At 43.1% G+C, this 18090-nt stretch overlaps 1 protein-coding gene across 1 annotated transcript; it reads right to left on the bottom strand.

Annotated features, from left to right (window-relative positions):
• Window positions 1-999: 999 nt before the first annotated feature.
• Window positions 1000-11914, bottom strand: LOC134061736 (scavenger receptor cysteine-rich type 1 protein M130-like). The gene is given in 13 exon segments (XM_062517492.1): window positions 1000-1337; window positions 1542-1595; window positions 1849-1998; window positions 2074-2388; window positions 4058-4372; window positions 4556-4910; window positions 4979-5292; window positions 5408-5710; window positions 8701-8802; window positions 9818-10030; window positions 10218-10526; window positions 11191-11403; window positions 11749-11914. Coding segments are annotated over 13 exon segments (3147 nt in total).
• Between the last annotated feature and the right edge of the window lie 6176 nt (window positions 11915-18090).

Raw genomic sequence — 18090 nt, 5'->3', positions numbered from 1 at the left:
CGACACAAAGCGCTAATGAGTTTCACTCCAACTCCCACTAAAGATTCTTATCAGTGTAGGGCAGCTGCACATAACTCAATTTTTTCCCCCCACAGACCAGAGAAGTAATTCAGGCATTCTGCCAATATCATGTTTGTTCCCTCTGTGTGTGATATGTTTTTTTTTTCAGTTAGATATGCTGGTCTGCATACTTAGCCTCAGTGGTATGAGTAGCATAGCTTGTGCGTCTGAGATGCACCTGTACCCAGCCTGATGACCTCTCACCTCTGTGACGACCTCTGGAGGAACCGGCTGCGGTCAGTCTGTGGTCCAGCTCCTCATAGACAGCTTCATTCAGCTCCACATGTTCCCTTTTGGAGAGAGCTGCAGGATAGGAAGAGTAAGATACCGACCTCCATGATAATATTTAATACAGTCATGAATTAAAGCATGAACTAAAATATATGTACATTTGATGGCATTAAGGCTTAAGTTACACATGCATTATCAAACCGATACAGAACATATACAGCACAATAAAGCAACAATTGAAAAACACGGATTTATGAAATGATGAAGATGTTGCAGCACCTCTCCTGAGTGCCCTGTTCTGCCCCAACAGCACCGCCAGTGAGCCCAGCAGCAGCAGGAGCAGGAGCCCCAGAGTGGCTGCAGCCGCTGGAGAGACAGGAAGCCCTGCAGGCTCACATGGAGGGGTGGTGGTTCTCCTAGGAGACGGAGGAGGGGTGCTGGGAGGTGGAGGAGGAGGAGGAGGAGGAGGTGGTGGAGGAGGAGATGAAGGAGGAGGTGGTCCTGGACAGAGCAAAATGGCCACATGAAATGCAGAAAGTGTTTTACATCATCTTAAGAGTGAGTTACAATATCATAATCACTGGTATAATCAGTGGTTTTCACAGAGGTTGACATAGTTGCTCCCTCAATGGTTTTGATGTTGATGTCTTCAGTGTTTTTCCCTGCACTTTAAGTACAGTGTATGTTGTCTTTTTTGAGGTAGTTACATCATCTGAGTGCTCCCTCACCTGTGCAGGTGACCCAGGCGTCCTCCTTATGGATGCAGTCACTCTGATTCAGAGGGGTGCGGCAGCACTCCCACAGGTGGTGCTCATGGCCTGTGCAGTTCACCTCGTCCAGCCAGATGGGGCCGTTCCCCTCTCCAAATGAGCCCTGCTCCCCCCCTTCACGCACAGGCTCCCCACAGTCCAGCTGCCTGCAGACCACCTGGGCGTCCCTCTTGTCCCAGGAGTCGTCACACACCGTCCCCCACTCTCCCTGCAGACGCACCTCCACCCTCCCTGAGCAGCGAGTGGAACCCCCCACCAGCTTCAGCTCTGGAGGCACTGGAAGAGGAGAGAGATTATTAGCAAACACAGGCACACACACACACATGCACGCTCACTCACACATGCGCACACAAACTCTCACATACACAAACACTTACACATGCAAGCACAAACACACACACTCTCACAGGCATGCACATACACCAACCAACTGATGAGTTTTAAAGTGTCCAACAGCAAAACCAACAGCATTCATCTCACCTGGACATTCCTTAACTGACTCTTTGTGTATGATACGAGCTTTTGTTCCAGTTCCTGTGTCAGAAGTAGAAAATAAAATAAAAATAGAGTCCACATACTACACAAATGCTCACCATAATAATTTCATTACAGCAAAACTTTAGAGGGTACCAATATTGACCTTTACACTCTAGATCAGCAACCGTGCTGCAGTCTGTTCTCCATTGAAAAGGTTTGCACTGCTCAAGGTGTGTATCGTGCTTCCTACACCGTGGAGGGCTCAGTTGCTTGGCTTTAGTTGGTGTCTCTGAATGGGTCATTCTATGACCTCCACAGCCTAACTGATGGCAAATGACTGAGCCTGTGTTTTTGTCCATGTCACTGAAGCATATGTTCCCCCAGGTGCCGTTGTAGTACACCTCTATTACACCAGTACACGGTCCATGGCGCTCTGTGTTCTGTCTCAGCTGAATGAACTCTGTGGGAAAGATTCATGTAAACATTGTCTTGAAAGTAAAGCTGTACCTGAGCACATGACCTGCACGGTTTGTACCTGAGCACATGACCTGCACATCCTTTTTGTGTGAGCAGTCGTGCCGCCCCCACTCTGCTGGGGGACACTCCCACAGGCTCGTCTCGTCTCCTGTGCAGTTCACCTCGCTCAGCCAGATGGGCAGATCTCCTGGGGGAACGGATGCAGGGACCTCAGCACTGAGGGCTGTGCCACACTGCAGCTGTCTGCACACTACCTGGGCATCCTGCATGTCCCAGGAGTCGTCGCACACAGTCCCCCACAAGCCGTTGTGGAGAACCTCCAGCCTGCCAGCACAGTCTCCTCCAGATCCCGCCAATCTGACTGGCTGAGGGCCTGATAAGGGGAGCATGAAAACACTAGAAAACAAGTTTATATAGTCATATAGTTGTGCTAGATCAGTGATAGACTTTGTAGACTGTATACACACCTGAACAGACAATGGTGACCTGCTGGCTAGAAGTACAGTTTAGTATCTGTGGAGAGCTGCAGTTTCCCAGATGAGTCTCATGTCCAGAACAATGGATCCCTGAGACACACTCATCAACCTCTGTGTCAGAAGAACCAAAGAACCTGACAGCAGAACCGCAGGCCAGCTGTCTGCACCCCATTGAGGCTACAGACTGACTCCAGGAGTCCAGCAGAACTCTTCTCCACCTCTGACTGATGTAAACCTCCACCGCTCCCTCACACCGCCTCTCTCCAGACAAGCGCACCGTCCCATTGTACTGAGAGAGGGAGGAACCTGCAAAACTTCCTCAGTTTAATAAACAGTTTACACAGTTTTAATTCCCTTTACATTGCCAGTGTTGGGCAAGTTACTGAAAATTGGTAATCAGTTACAGTTACTTGTTACTTCTTTTAAAAGTAATTTAATTACTTGACCAGTTACTGTATATCAAAAGTAATTAGTCACTAAGGAAGGTAACTTTTAAGTTACTTTTATGTCTGCTTTTTAAATGTAAATATGAACTGTACTGAACAGTCAATCAATTTATTCAACTCTGCCCGGCTTATCGGCTGCACTGCAGTCTGTGTAAAGTCTAGCTTTGGTTGTTTGCATGGAGTGGCGCCTTCAGCATTCGTAGGGCTGGGGTCTTTCAACGCTCATTGATTGATTTGATCGGTGTATCATTGCGCCACCCTGCGACGTCAGATCAGAAGCAGCTAAAGTAAGCATACTGTATCTTGACTTCTTGTCTGTAAGCGTTCATTTTTCACAAAAGCAATTTAAAGTAACTAACTCACTTGTGTTACTTGATTTAAAGAAATACTTAGTTACATGCTCGTTACCGCTAAAAGTAGTGTAATTACAGTAATGCGTTACTCCCAACACTGGCCATAATACATGAATACCTCAAAGCAATCAATTATATTATGCTGAGCAACCTAAACATTTGCCATTCCTGATGCTTTGTTCCAAGAGATGGTCTACATGAGCAGAAAACTTCAGCATCCTGTCTATGGGTGTCCACAATTTTCTGTCAACCAACAAACCATTTTTGAGATTATGTATCTCGTTATTTCGAGATACTAAGTCGTTATTTTGAGATATTATCTCGTTATTTTGAGATATTATCTCGTTATTTCGAGATAAGATGTCGTTATTTCGAGATAACAGTAACATCTCGAAATAACGAGATAATATCTCGAAATAACGACTTAGTATCTCGATATAACGAGACAGTATCTGAAAGTAAAATAAAATATATATTACATAGGTGGGTTATCTCAAAATAACGAGATATTATCTCGAAATAATGAGATAATAAATGAAGGAAAAAAAATTGGAAGATTGTTGACAGAGTTATATTTTACATAGGTGGGTTATCTCGAAATAATGAGATATTATCTTGAAATGATGAGATATGATCTCGAAATAACAAGATAACATATCAAAAAACACTTCACTTGCAGTTCAGGGCTTCCGTAATTAATCGTACATGTGAAATTAATGAATAAATAGATGTCCACTACTACAAGGATGGTCTTGTCATGAGCTCACCTGAGCAGATCACTCCAGCATCCTGTCTATGGGAGCATGCAGCTCGACGCCACGAGGAGATTCCACATCTTGAGAGGCCAGTTTCATTCCCCTCACACACAAACACATCAGGCCAGATGCTTCCACCCCCCTCACCAAACCTCTCTGCCCCTAGAACAGCCACAGCACTCCCACACTTCAACTGGTGACAGAGCACGTTGGAGGCCTTCATATCCCAGGATGCATCACACACTGTGCCCCACTCTCTGAGGTACTTGAGCTCCACTCGGCCTGAGCAAGAGTCACTGCCATTGGTCAGTCTGGCATCAGTGTATCCTGGAAAGGGCAAAGTGAGAAATGCTTTAATTTTATTTTTGTAAACAGAACGTATGTTGCAGCAAAATGATAAGCCATGTTGTTGTCAGACCATGGAAGGCACTATTGCCAAAATGTAAGGAAATACGTAATTCTAAGAGTGTGATAAGAATTAAAATAATGTCCAAGGACATGAGCTCTTACCAGAGCAAACTAACCCTACATCACTATCATGTGAGCAGCTGTAGTTCATAGGAGATGTTGGGCAGAGTTGAATCTGAGTCTCGTTGCCTCCACAATGGCTCTCCTCTGACCACACCTGGCCCTCTCCCTCTCCAAATGCAGCTGCTCCCAGCACCCCTACAGGAGCCCCACAGTCCAGCTGTCTACACACAACCTCTGCATCCTGCCAGTCAAATGTGGTGTTGCACACTGTTCCCCTGCTGATCCCATATTCCACCTCCACTCTCCCAGAGCACTGATGGGAACCGCTCACTAGCCTGGGTACTATGTGTCCTTTAGTGAAAATAATTTGTACTTTCCATTAAGCAAACACTTGCTGACATGTGGAACAATGTAGGTTACTTTTTAAATAACAATAACAAACTATTCCTAGCATATGTTCACCTTACCTGTACACAAAATGTCAACACTATCTTGAGGCTGGCATGTATGTTCTCCCAATCCCTTATGAGAGCAGCTCTTCAGTCTGGTCTCCCATCCCTTACAGACAACCTCAGCCATCAAGACTTTCCCTGTTCTCTGTCTATGGTCAGCATTCTTTATATAGTCAAGATAATCACCACATCTCAGCTCTTTACACACCACTGCTGTATCAACCTCATTCCATCCACTGTAACACACTGTGCCCCACTCTCCTTCGTGATGAACCTCCAGTCTTCCAGAACAGCGGCTGTCACCACCCACCAATCTCACAGCATCTGTGGGAACACAGTGACACATCTCATGGCCTACTACTGGCTCAGTGAAATATTAAAATAAACAACAATTATAAATAATAGTTTGTGATGTTTACATTTTTTATTCTTAGGTCACCTTTACAAACCAATCCAACATCGCGCTTGTGAGAGCAGTTGTTTGAGGGTGTAGGAGATGTTGGGCAGAGTTGAATCTGAGTCTCGTTGCCTCCACACTGGATCTCCTCTGACCACACCTGGCCCTCTCCCTCTCCAAATGCAGCTGCTCCCAGCACCGTTACAGGAGCCCCACAGCCCAGCTGTCGACACACAACCTCTGCAACCTGCTGGTCAAATGTGGCGTTGCATACAGTGTGTCTGGTCTCCTTATGAAGCAGCTCCACTCTCCCAGAGCAGTGAGAATGGCCCACCAGTTGGACTCCTGCAATTAGTAATTTATTGATACAAATAGATGTACCGCATTGCGATACACAATATGACCACTCAGTTCTGCACATTCTCTCCACATAAATAAATGACGTTTGTCAACTTTCCTGTATCTCCTATCTGTGCAATTTATACACACATATCCCCTACTTTTGCAGCTCATGTGTATATAAATGAGTGTGTGCATGTGTGAGTTTGCTTTTGTGTATAAGAGAGTGTGTGTGTGTGGGTGTGCATACATGTGTGTGTGTGTGTGTGTGTGTGTGTGTGTGTGGAATCTGTGCATGTGTGTGTATCTGTGTGTGAGTGTGACAATATCATTCTTTTTTTAAGTATATTTTTGGGGCTTTTATGCTTTTAATCAGGCAGGACAGTATAGAGAGACAGGAAGTCTATAGAGAGGCCAACAGTATCATTCTTAACCAGCAATCCTTCGCTTAAAGGGATATTCCGCCATTTTTGGAAATACGCTCATTTTCCACCTCCCCTCGAGCAAAACAATCGATATTTACCTTGTTCCCGTTCATCCAGCCATTCTGTGAGTCTGGCGATACAACTTTTAGCTTCAGCCTAGCATAGATCATTGAATTGGATTAGACCATTAGCTTCTCGCCTGCTAGCTTCATGTTTAAAAGTGACTAAGATTTCTGGTAATTTTCTCATTTAAAACGTGTCTCCTCTCAAGTTAGAAAGTGCAATAAGACCAACTGAAAATGAAACCTGGTGTTTTTCTAGGCTGATTTGACATGGAACTACACTCTCATCTGGCGTAATAATCAAGGCAACTTGCACACTACTGGCACTACTACTGCTTGTTATCTATGGGGACTATTTTCAGATGCTGCATACGATATCACTGCGCCTATGGTACGTTTGCAAGTTGCCTCGATTATTACGCCAGATGAGAGTGTAGTTCCATGTCAAATCAGCCTAGAAAAACGCCAGGTTTCATTTTCAGTTGGTCTTATTGCCCTTTCTAACTTGAGAGGAGACACGTTTTAAATGGGAAAATTACCAGAAATCTTAGTCACTTTTAAACATGAAGCTAGCAGGCGAGAAGCTAATGGTCTAATCCGATTCAATGATCTATGCTAGGCTGAAGCTAAAAGTTGTATCGCCAGACTCACAGAATGGCTGGATGAACGAGAACAAGGTAAATATCGATTGTTTTGCTCGAGGGGAGGTGGAAAATGAGCGTATTTCCAAAAATGGCGGAATATCCCTTTAATAGCACCATCTGCAGGCAGATGGGTGCACAGTCACTAAATAATCCTGACCCCCTGCTCTGTACACAGATAGAGCGTTCTGATTGGCTAGGCTGGCCTCGAGCCTAGCGCAGGCTTGGCCTCAACGGTGCGACCCTAGACCATCCCGCTAGGCAAAAATATTTTTGGCCACTAGGGTGCGTCTAGATTTCTAGGATACCTGGGTGCAGCAATGAAATGATTCTGTGAGCCAATCAGATTGCAGGATTCTGTGAGCCAATCAGATTGCAGGATTCCGACAGCCAATCAGATTGCAGGATTCTGTTAGCCAATCAGATTGCAGTATTCCAACAGCAAATCATTTTGCAGGAATCTGGGAGCCAATCAGATTGCAGGATTCTGGGAGCCAATCAGATTGCAGGATTACGGGAGCCAATCAAATTGCAGTATTCCAACAGCCAATCATTTTGCAGGATTCTGGGAGCCAATCAGATTGCAGGATTCCAACAACCAATTCGATTGCAGGATTCTGTGAGCCAATCAAATTGCAGAATTCTGGGAGCCAATCAAATTGCAGGATTCCAACAGCCAATCAGATTGCAGGATTCCAACAGCCAATCAGATTGCAGGATTTTGTGAGCCAATCAGATTGCAGGATTCTGGGAGCCAATCAAATTGCAGGATTCCAACAGCCAATCAGATTGCAGGATTTTGGGAGCCAATCAGATTGCAGGATTCTGGGAGCCAATCAGATTGCAGGATTCTGTGAGCCAATCAGATTGCAGGATTCTGTGAGCCAATCAAATTGCAGGATTCCAACAGCCAATCAGATTGCAGGATTCTGGGAGCCAATCAGATTGCAGGATTCTGGGAGCCAATCAAATTGCAGGATTCCAACAGCCAATCAGATTGCAGGATTTTGTGAGCCAATCAGATTGCAGGATTCTGTGAGCCAATCAAATTGCAGGATTCTGGGAGCCAATCAGATTGCAGGATTCTGTGAGCCAATCAGATTGCAGGATTCTGTGAGCCAATCAAATTGCAGGATTCCAACAGCCAATCAGATTGCAGGATTCCAACAGCCAATCAGATTACAGGATTCCAACAGCCAATCAGATTGCAGGATTTTGTGAGCCAATCAGATTGCAGGATTCTGTGAGCCAATCAAATAGCAGGATTCCAACAGCCAATCAGATTGCAGGATTCTGGGAGCCAATCAGATTGCAGGATTCCAACAGCCAATCATTTTGCAGGATTCTGGGAGCCAATCAAATTGCAGGATTCCAACAGCCAATCAGATTGCAGGATTCTGGGAGCCAATCAGATTGCAGGATTTTGGGAGCCAATCAGATTGCAGGATTCTGGGAGCCAATCAGATTGCAGGATTTTGGGAGCCAATCAAATTGCAGGATTCCTACAGCCAATCAAATTGCAGGATTCTAACAGCCAATCAGATTGCAGGATTTTGTGAGCCAATCAGATTGCAGGATTCTGTGAGCCAATCAGATTGCAGGATTCCAACAGCCAATCAGATTGCAGGATTTTGTGAGCCAATCAGATTGCAGGATTCCAACAGCCAATCATTTTGCAGGATTCTGGGAGCCAATCAGATTGCAGGATTTTGGGAGCCAATCAAATTGCAGGATTCTGGGAGCCAATCAGATTGCAGGATTTTGGGAGCCAATCAAATTGCAGGATTCTGGGAGCCAATCAGATAGCAGGATTCTGGGAGCAATTCAAATTGCAGGATTCTGGGATTCAATCAGATTCATTAACAGACCTAACTCTATGTCCAACTCCTTTGCTCTCTCAAACCTGGGCTGCGCACCGCGCACCGCGCACACGTAAACACACGCACTTAAAACTCCACCCCCCAGCTCCCCTAAAAGGGACACAACAATTTCAGGAACTCAACAGGTATCAGAACACATCACACACAATTAAGAGGATATCACCATATGATATCAATGTAATTCGACTACACAGCCTGCCGAAATGACCATTGAATATTTTATCAGTTTGGAAATCATAGACCTAATCATTCAGCCAATAATGTCGCCTATACTCAAACTGTGTTTTTTTGTGTGCAATGCGCACCCTAACCGGCTAAACGCTCTTCTACAGTCAGGATAATGCAATAGGCCTACAATTATATGATGTTAAACGTAGGCAATGTGAGCCTTCATGACCCATAGACAGTAAAAGAATGACCTCTGAAGATTTCACCATTTCGAAAAAAGTTCGTTTCTCCACACATAATGTCTACAAATTATCTTGTGATCCCTCGTGCTCTCATCCTAAGTTGCAGAGTTTATAGTAGCAAAAAACCCAACCATTTATGGTTTAACCATAAATGCATGACTTCATATCACAACATAATATCAAAGGTTATAAAATAAACCAGGCCTAGTTGCCTTTGGACTGTTCAAGAGCTCCATGCTGGTGTGTTATCTACTGTATGATCAGTTTGGAAATTGTCCTTACTGTCTATCAATACTCATATCTAATTCAATTACTACCTAGGAACCTCCACCTACTTTATAGCAGAGTAACCACTATTAATGCCCTATGATAAACTTAACAGCTACTGTATCTCAATTACCCTTGCAACAATATAGAAATCATCGCAATCACCCTAGTGTAGCACAGACAACTTTCCATTTCCACTTTCTCTCCATCCATTTACTTCCAACTGTTCATTCCTCTATTAAACTGTCTTCCTATCAACATTCATTAAACATATTATGATAATGTGACATGACTAATAAGGCCTATGATTAATTACAATATATTTTTTTCACCTGAGCAGATGATTCCTGCATCCTGATGATGACCACAGTTTTCTGCACCCCATCTTTGTGGCATGCAGTCCTTTAATCTGGACTCAGACCCCACACACTCCACATCTTTCATCCACATTTCTCCTGAGCCCTGTCCAAACTGAGCACCTTTGAGAGCTTCTACAGCCTCTCCACAGCCCAGCTCTCTACACACCACTGCAGCATCATGCAGGTCCCATCCGTTATCACACACTGTGCCCCACTGTCCTCTGTGTAGAACTTCAACTCTTCCAGAACAGCGACTGTTGCCATTCACCAACCTCAGTCCATCTAGAAGGGTCATAGTATTGAGGGTGCATAACTATGACAGTCTGATGACTCCAGTAATAATACAGTATATTTTCACTATACTTAAATTATCCAAAGCATTTCACACACTGACCAATGCTTTACAAAGTTATATGACAAGGTGGCATGTGATCATTAAATCAATTATTATCAGTTTCTGTCAGTTTACCTGAGCAGATGACTCCTGAATCCTGATGATGACTACAGCTTTTTGCACCCCATCTTTGTGGCTTGCAGTACTTCACTGTGGACTCAGACCCCACACACTCCACATCTCTCATCCAAATTTCTCCTGAGCCCTGTCCAAACTGAGCACCTTTGAGAGCTTCTGCAGCCTCTCCACAGCCCAGCTCTCTACACACCACTGTAGCATCACGCAGGTCCCATCCGTTATCACACACTGTGCCCCACTCTCCTCTGTGTAGAACTTCAACTCTTCCAGAACAGCGACTGCTGCCATTCACCAACCTCACAGCATCTTGGGAGAGATAAATCCTGATATTTAATAGATGGCATATTTTTCAGGATGTTCACCATTGTGCTATTTATACACCCAAAACTCATCCTCACATCTTCCTATGAGGGCGGCTGAGATTTAAGATAAAAGGTCTTGGGCACAGTTGAATCTGAGTCCAGCAAAGCTGGAATGAGTGCTCCCATATGGGAAAGATATAGAAAGAACTTTTATGCCAGCAATGTGTTTTATATACAAAACTTGTATGATTTACTCTTGAAAGTGGCCCCTTTCTCGTTTTCCTCATAAAACTTCATATATAGTCCTTACAGGTTACAATGTTTTATATGTTTCAGGTTACACAGATTTGGCAAGGATCTTATAATGGTTTCACACTGTCATATAAGGTTTTTATAAGTTAAGTTGCAGCCACATAAAGTATTACACTTGTTATCATTGTACATGGTGTAGGTGTAATGTGTTAATATACAGTAATTGTACTGTAATATGGATTTTTTTTAAATTCATTTTATATTATTTAATGAATGAACAAATTAAATATCAAAACAGAGTTATCCTGCACCTGAACAAATGACTCCAGCATCAACGCTATGAGGAACCGCCGATGCTCTGTAGTCGTGCCAATCTACCTGTTGACAGTTCTTCAATGTGGACTCTGATCCCTCACACTCCACAGCATACATCCAGATGGCCCCTGATCCCTCTCCAAAGTGAGCTCCATACAGAGCCTTTACAGCATCACCACAGTCCAGCTCTCTACACACCACTGCAGCATCAGTCATATCCCAATCGTGGTCACCCACGGTGCCCCACTCTCCTGCATGATAAACCTCGACTCTCCCAGAGCATCGACTACCTCCATTCACCAACCTCACAGCACCTAAAGAAGAGACAGAGACAAGTATAAATATAGATAAATATGATAAATCAGCTCTCATTACCTTAGCAGTCATACTAGTCTGATGTACAGTATTCTTGAATTTCCCCTTGGGGATCAATAAAGTATCTATCTATCTATCTATCTATCTACTTCTTCCGCTTATGGCACGTCAGTCATCATGTGTCGTCTGTCGGTTTCCCTCAGTCGAATGGGAGGGCAGAAGTTGCAGTGAAGACTGCTAAGCGCCTTCTGATGTCCAACACTGGCCCAACTGGCAGTCTTGATCATGACTGCTTTTTGCGTGCCATGTTACAGTTGCGCAACACACCTGACCCCGACTGCAACCTCTCACCAGCACAGATTCGGCCGTCCCCTTCGAGATTCGTTTCCTTTCGTCAACAGACGAAAAATTCTCGAACCCCCACATCCGGCCGCTCTGGAGCCAGGCATGGGTGACAAAGGAGGATGCCCTTCGAGTCTTTGAGGGCTCACTCAAGACCACTCCGCCCATTGGTGCTTGGTGAGAAAGTATTCCTCCAGAATCAGGCTCAGCAGGGCCCACACAAGTGGAAAAGGTCAGGGGTGGTGGTGGAGTCGTTATGATCTGAATCGGATTAAGTGCAGGGACACACCAACCCAGTAATCGGCCGTCGGACGTTGTTTGACAGTCAGGGGCGGTCAGGGCCTGGAGTTTGTTTGGTGTGTCCTGTGCCAGTCGGCGTCGGCATCATGGGTTCGTTTTGGCCGACTTGACATGTAGAGTTGGCCAGTGGCCATTGTCCTAACCCTTCGAAACATCTCGGACCATTGCAAGGTAGCAAAGGACTTTGCTTAAACTACCATAGCCCTAAATTCAGTGATGTAAGTTACGAACCCATTTTGATAAACTATCCAAACATATTTTTGCTGGAACTAGTAGACTACAACACAGTTGCTGAACGTGTGTTATTTCAGGTTAATTTGCAACAATATACAAGTTTAACCAAAGTCCTAACTAGCGAACATCACTAGCAGTTCCCTTTCACACACACACGCACACACACAAACACAAAATTACAAGCGTCATTTCTTTTTGCAGAGAGAATGTGCAGAACTGAGCGGCGGTCATATTTTGTACTGCTACTGTATGTGGTACATCTAGTTAACAATCACATTTCACATGTCAATAAAGCCGGACGCCGTATCAGGTCCATTATGCAGATCCGTGCCGGATGCGGTAGGTGTGGCCCAGTTCCGTCCCAGTGTATTTTAGCTATCTGGGGAGTCATCCCCCCAGCCCTGTATCAGTTGAAAAACGCAACAACTATGTCCCAATGGAGCAATATCAGACTCACACTCTGACTAGAATCGTATGACAACGTCAGGCTAGGATGGAGTGGGAGATAAAGAGAAATCGACAAGAGTGACTTATATTTTTGCGGAGTAAATGTGCCAGACTGAGCAGAGGTCATATTTTGTATCACTTTGCGATACATCTAGTTACAGTAAGCATGTACTGTATAGTGTATGTAGTAGTTATGTATACATAATGATTTAAAAACTGAGGTAAATATTAGTAAATGAACATCCACACAAAAGAAAGAATGATACTAAGAGAAAAAAAAAATCATGATGAGGACAGGATGGTGACCTCAAGAGAGAGTAACAAGGCCATGTCACTCAACAGAAACAAAGTAACCGACACAAATAAGACCGAGGCACAGCAGCCATGTGCCAAAATAAGCACCTAGTTCACTGAATGTTACTGAAACACACCTAAAACATCACAAAATAGCCACCTACCAAATGGCAATAAAATGGCCACCTACCACCACATGCTACAGCTACGCAATGGGGATATGAACAATCGCTGGAGCAACATTCAAATCCAACCCAAGCATGGAAGGTACTACAAAACACACAAGTGGTAATGCAATTACTCTAATACCCATCCACTCTAGGAGCAGACATTTTAAAAATGAAAATACAGTAATATAAAAAATGGTATGGTATGTTTGCAATTCCCTTATAAAAACTAATTCAAACTGGTTAGCACATTATTCCTAAAGCACAACTATCTTAAGTCGCTCTACAATATCTAAAATGAGCTGATAGTCATTAGTGAAAAATGTATGCATGCACACCATAGACAAGCACACCACTGTGACAGAATGCTGTTACGATTTCAGACTCCAAACCTTTCAGCATAAACACTGTTAGAGACTAAGAAGAAATCTGATCATATTGTGCTGAAAGTATTCATTTGATGTTGTGGAATAAATGATGTCCTACCTTGTTGGTTGATTAGAGCCACAGAGGCCAAGAGAATAATCCACAGGCAGCCTTCCATCTTCATCTCCCCCCAGCATGAGCTCTGAGTTTGGGCTCAGCAGACAGCAGCAGACAGCACAACCCTCACCTCTGCTCCCCCAGACTCACTGACACAACTGTGCCTTCCTCTCCCCACCTAGACCCTATGTGCATCCCTGAGCCGCCAATCACACTCGATGTGACCGTATTAGCAGAGCGATAGGAAATCATCAAAAACACTTCAGTGTCAAATCAGAAGGCGCCGTTTAGACTGCTATCCATATATGTCAAACTGGTAGTGAGCAGAGAGAGAGAGATAGAGAGAGAGAGATAGAGAGAGAGAGAGAGAGAGAGACTCTCTACAGTCAGCCAACCCCCTGTGCACCCTCATCATTGAAGTCACACAGACGCATCCTTGTGGTCAGGAAGTCACTGCACCTACCAAAGATTTACAGCTCGTTAGAAGGGGAGTGCAGGTGGCATACGGCAAAAGAGTCTCAGTCAATAACCTCAAACATGAACTTGAGAATTGTTTTGAAAAAAATATATATGAATATTTTAGTATGAGGAAGAATATAAGAATATGTGTATCCTTATTTATATTAATCATCTTTCCAAAGTGTTTTGGGGATTATAATAAGTAATAAATCCTTTTTTTTTTTTAAGTATATTTTTTGGGCTTTTATGCCTTTAATGATAGGATAGTGAAGAGAGACAGGAAGTGAATGGGAGAGAGCGTTGGGGTGGAATCCGGAAAGGACCACGGGGCGGGAATCCAACCCGTGGAACCCGTGTGCGGTGCAGGTGCCCCAGCCAGTCGCGCCACTGCTGTAACCAATAAACCTGTAACCTGTAACCAATAAACCCTTTTTAAGACTCATGTCTTTAGTGGCTACTCAGGAGAGGTCACATGTTCACATTTCTCCCTGCAAATACAGTCTGAGAACAAAAACTAAAAGCTCAATGCTGTGAGGAGTCTTGTGTTGTGTAAAATAATTGTACATGTGAAGTGAAAAATGTCTTACATATTTTACAAATTATTGAAATTCAATGCCTTAGCATGCATGGACTTCTATACATTATGTAATATCGAATGATGAAGAGAGCCCTGGCATTTCCCTTGCAATGTCATGTATCCGCCACTGAGGGGCGCAGAAAACACTAAAAATACTGTATAGGGATTCCATCTACAGTATGTCTGGAGCATAAATGAAGTAATTCCATGAGCATACTGTACATAGATGTGATTTCATCACATACTGTGTATGTTATATAATGTTGATGATACTGATTATCTTGTTTACAGAACACACACACATTAGTATTAGCAGTGATGATGTGCAGGTCTTCAGCAGCATTTCCACATAATTTGTACACATTCCTCAGACCTACAATCCAAACATGTATCTCTTTGTAATTAAATAAATAGCACATTTCCTTTCAGAAATTCCACCTGGGTTTAGTTACTATTAAATTATACTAAATAAATAATTAAATAATTAATCTCATTGACTGCAAATAGTTTACAGACAGTTCTGACACCTTTGTCACAGATGAACAAAGGTGCAATGGAATGTTTGCAGAAATCCTAGTTTGGAGGTGAATCGTAGGCCTGATCCAGCTCTAGGTGTTGATACTGCTCTCCAATCAGTACCGTCTCAAACCACTAGGGGCTCTCACCCTCCCGGCAAGACATCATGTTGTGAAATCCTGGCTATAAGAACCACAGAGGATTACGGAGAAAGGCATTTGATCTAGATTGCTTGTGTGATTTAATGTGTTGACAAAAGTCAAAAATCCAATCTGTTTATTCAATGCAAGTGTATATAAATACTGTACATATCCAGTCAGGATGAGATACAATGTGATGCAACAAGCACAGAAGGAGCACTAATGAGCATTAAAACATGCCAACAGTGAAATGAACCTGAATTATGATGCCATGACAGAACATAATGCTAAAGATGGATAGGATACCGGTTCAGTAGAGAGGCCAGTATCAATCACTAGTATGTGTGGCGCTGGGTATGGAGAGGATTCCAGTTCAGGCCAGTAATAGTCACTATATGTGTGGTGCTGGGTAAAGTGGGATTAGTGGATAGTCTGAATGTGTGAGAGAAGGTGCAGATAACAGTAGCAGGTGGATGGTCAAGAGTAGTTGAGAGATGTGGAGTTAGAAAGCTCCAGGTTGCCTGGTTCCCCTGTGTTCTACAGCTGTCGTCCAGTGGGAAGCCACTCAAAGACAGAGTAGCACATGCGAGTGGTCATAGAATCCTGCTAACTAGCCTGATCATCTGCTGCTCACAGGAAGAAAGGGTTTAGGAAGGCCAATGATCTTGGAGCTGACTTCAACTGCATTTTGTAAGTACTTTCAATAAGAAAGGCTTATACTGATAGAATAGAAAGAGCAGGTACCGGTAAGTTCTTACTGACCCCAAAGGGTACTAAGGCCCTTTATAAGTGAAATTGAGTACAACAATGAATAAGTAAATACATCAATAAATAGCCTTTTCTCTCTCACACACACACATACCGATACATATGCATTGTCCCTCCCCATCATAGTGAACTTCCTCTTCCTTCCTACAGATTCATCTCTTGCCCCTGGTCAATAGGCGCCATGTTTCAGCACCACGGACAGCGGCAGCTGGTCATAGCCTGTCCTAAGGTGGTCATTCAGAAACTGTGAATGGAATGGCTATAAATGGAAAACCGTTCACTTTTATACTTGACAGTTTATTTATTTGTTCATGCATCCACCAAACATGATGTAACTAATGTTGTTACAGCAAAGCAGATAGCAGTTGGGAAGTATTTGACAGTTCATGGATGTTGTCTAAATGATTTGCATAGGCCTATTACATATTGGTTTAAACAAGTAAGTAATCAAGTAAGTAGGTAAATAAGTAGCTATTTCTTTCTCTCTCTCTCTCACACACACACTCTCTCTCTCTCACACACACACACACGTGCATTGTCCCTCCCCACCATAGGGAACTTTCTTTTCATCTCCTATTCCAGGCCATATGATATATACAAAAATCTTGCCACAAGCAATATTGTGAACTTGTATGATATTGTGTCACTTGCCCTCCGGCGTGTGTTGTGTTAGAATGGACAGCAGCTAAATGAATGGACACCAGGTGCTCCAGGTGCTCATTCATCATGACCTCTGGGCCTGGGTTGCACATTAGTGGAGGATGCTCCACCCACCTGTCCAAACCCTCTCTTTTTTTAAAGTATATTTTTTGGCCTTTTTGCCTTTATTGTTACAGGACAGTGAAGTGTAGACAGGAAGCTAGTGGGAGAGAGAGAAGGGGTGGGATCGGGACATGACCGCAGGCCGGATTCGAACCTGAATCCCCGCGGGCAGTCGGACCCGTACATGGTATGGGCGCTGTAGCATGCTGCGCCACAGCACCCCCCTAAACCCTTTCTATTTATTTGAGTGTATCTTATTCTAGTCAGTATGACACTAAAAATATATAAATTATACATGTCTGTTCCTCCAGTAACAAAGGAAATGGGAACGTTTTCAAATTGATTTCAATTTCACTTACATTTTAATGTATATTACCACCATCATATTCCCTATGAAGATTCACTATGGTTTGTAGTCCTGGATCTGTGTGTGGGTAAGGAACAATGTGCTTTGACGAAGCCAGACACTATTCCACCCAATCAACATGTTGCATCATACAGTAAGCATGAAAGAGTCTATAGGTCAAAATGACTCTAAGCTCAATGAATTGCCAGAATCGAGGATAAAACACGATGTATACAGTACATGTGCAGCAAGTAATTTTGATTACGATTTCCAATGCTTTTGGAGTTGACTGTATAAAGGCTGTGAAATAGAGCAAAGTGAGTGTGTAATCAGCAGTATTATTGAAGAACACTGTTTATTTTATCATCTATTCAGGGCTATGTCACATATCATGAAGCATTTCATTTTTTTTACAATAATTGCTCATTTTGGTCTTGATATCAAATGTTAAAGAACATTTCAGCAAATCAGAAAAAAATGCACTGATGCAGAAAAATGCAATGACACTCCTCATGCTTACAAGTATGCTTTATTGAAAGAAATGGTTATATTCTCTTTTTTTACAGTTCACCACAGTTTTTTTTAATTTTTTTTTACTAAAGCTTTAAGGTTAACACTAACGTTCTTTTCAGCTAAAAGTTACTCAAATATAAATGCTATTTGCAAGGAAAAACACCAGGAAAAAACGCTAAATAAAAATCTTAAAAATATATTTTTGGAATTGGAATATAAATGATATTTTCACACCTACAAAATAGCCATTGCAAAAATAAGCTTTGCACATATTTCGTCAGAAGCTATCAAATATATATACTGTATATATAAGGCATCTCAACAATAGGCTCAGACCT

This window comes from Sardina pilchardus, chromosome 17 (genome assembly GCF_963854185.1).
Source record: "Sardina pilchardus chromosome 17, fSarPil1.1, whole genome shotgun sequence".
Taxonomy (NCBI): domain Eukaryota; kingdom Metazoa; phylum Chordata; class Actinopteri; order Clupeiformes; family Clupeidae; genus Sardina; species Sardina pilchardus.
Note: the sequence above shows the minus strand (reverse complement) of the source record. Positions and strands in the feature narration are given on the sequence as shown.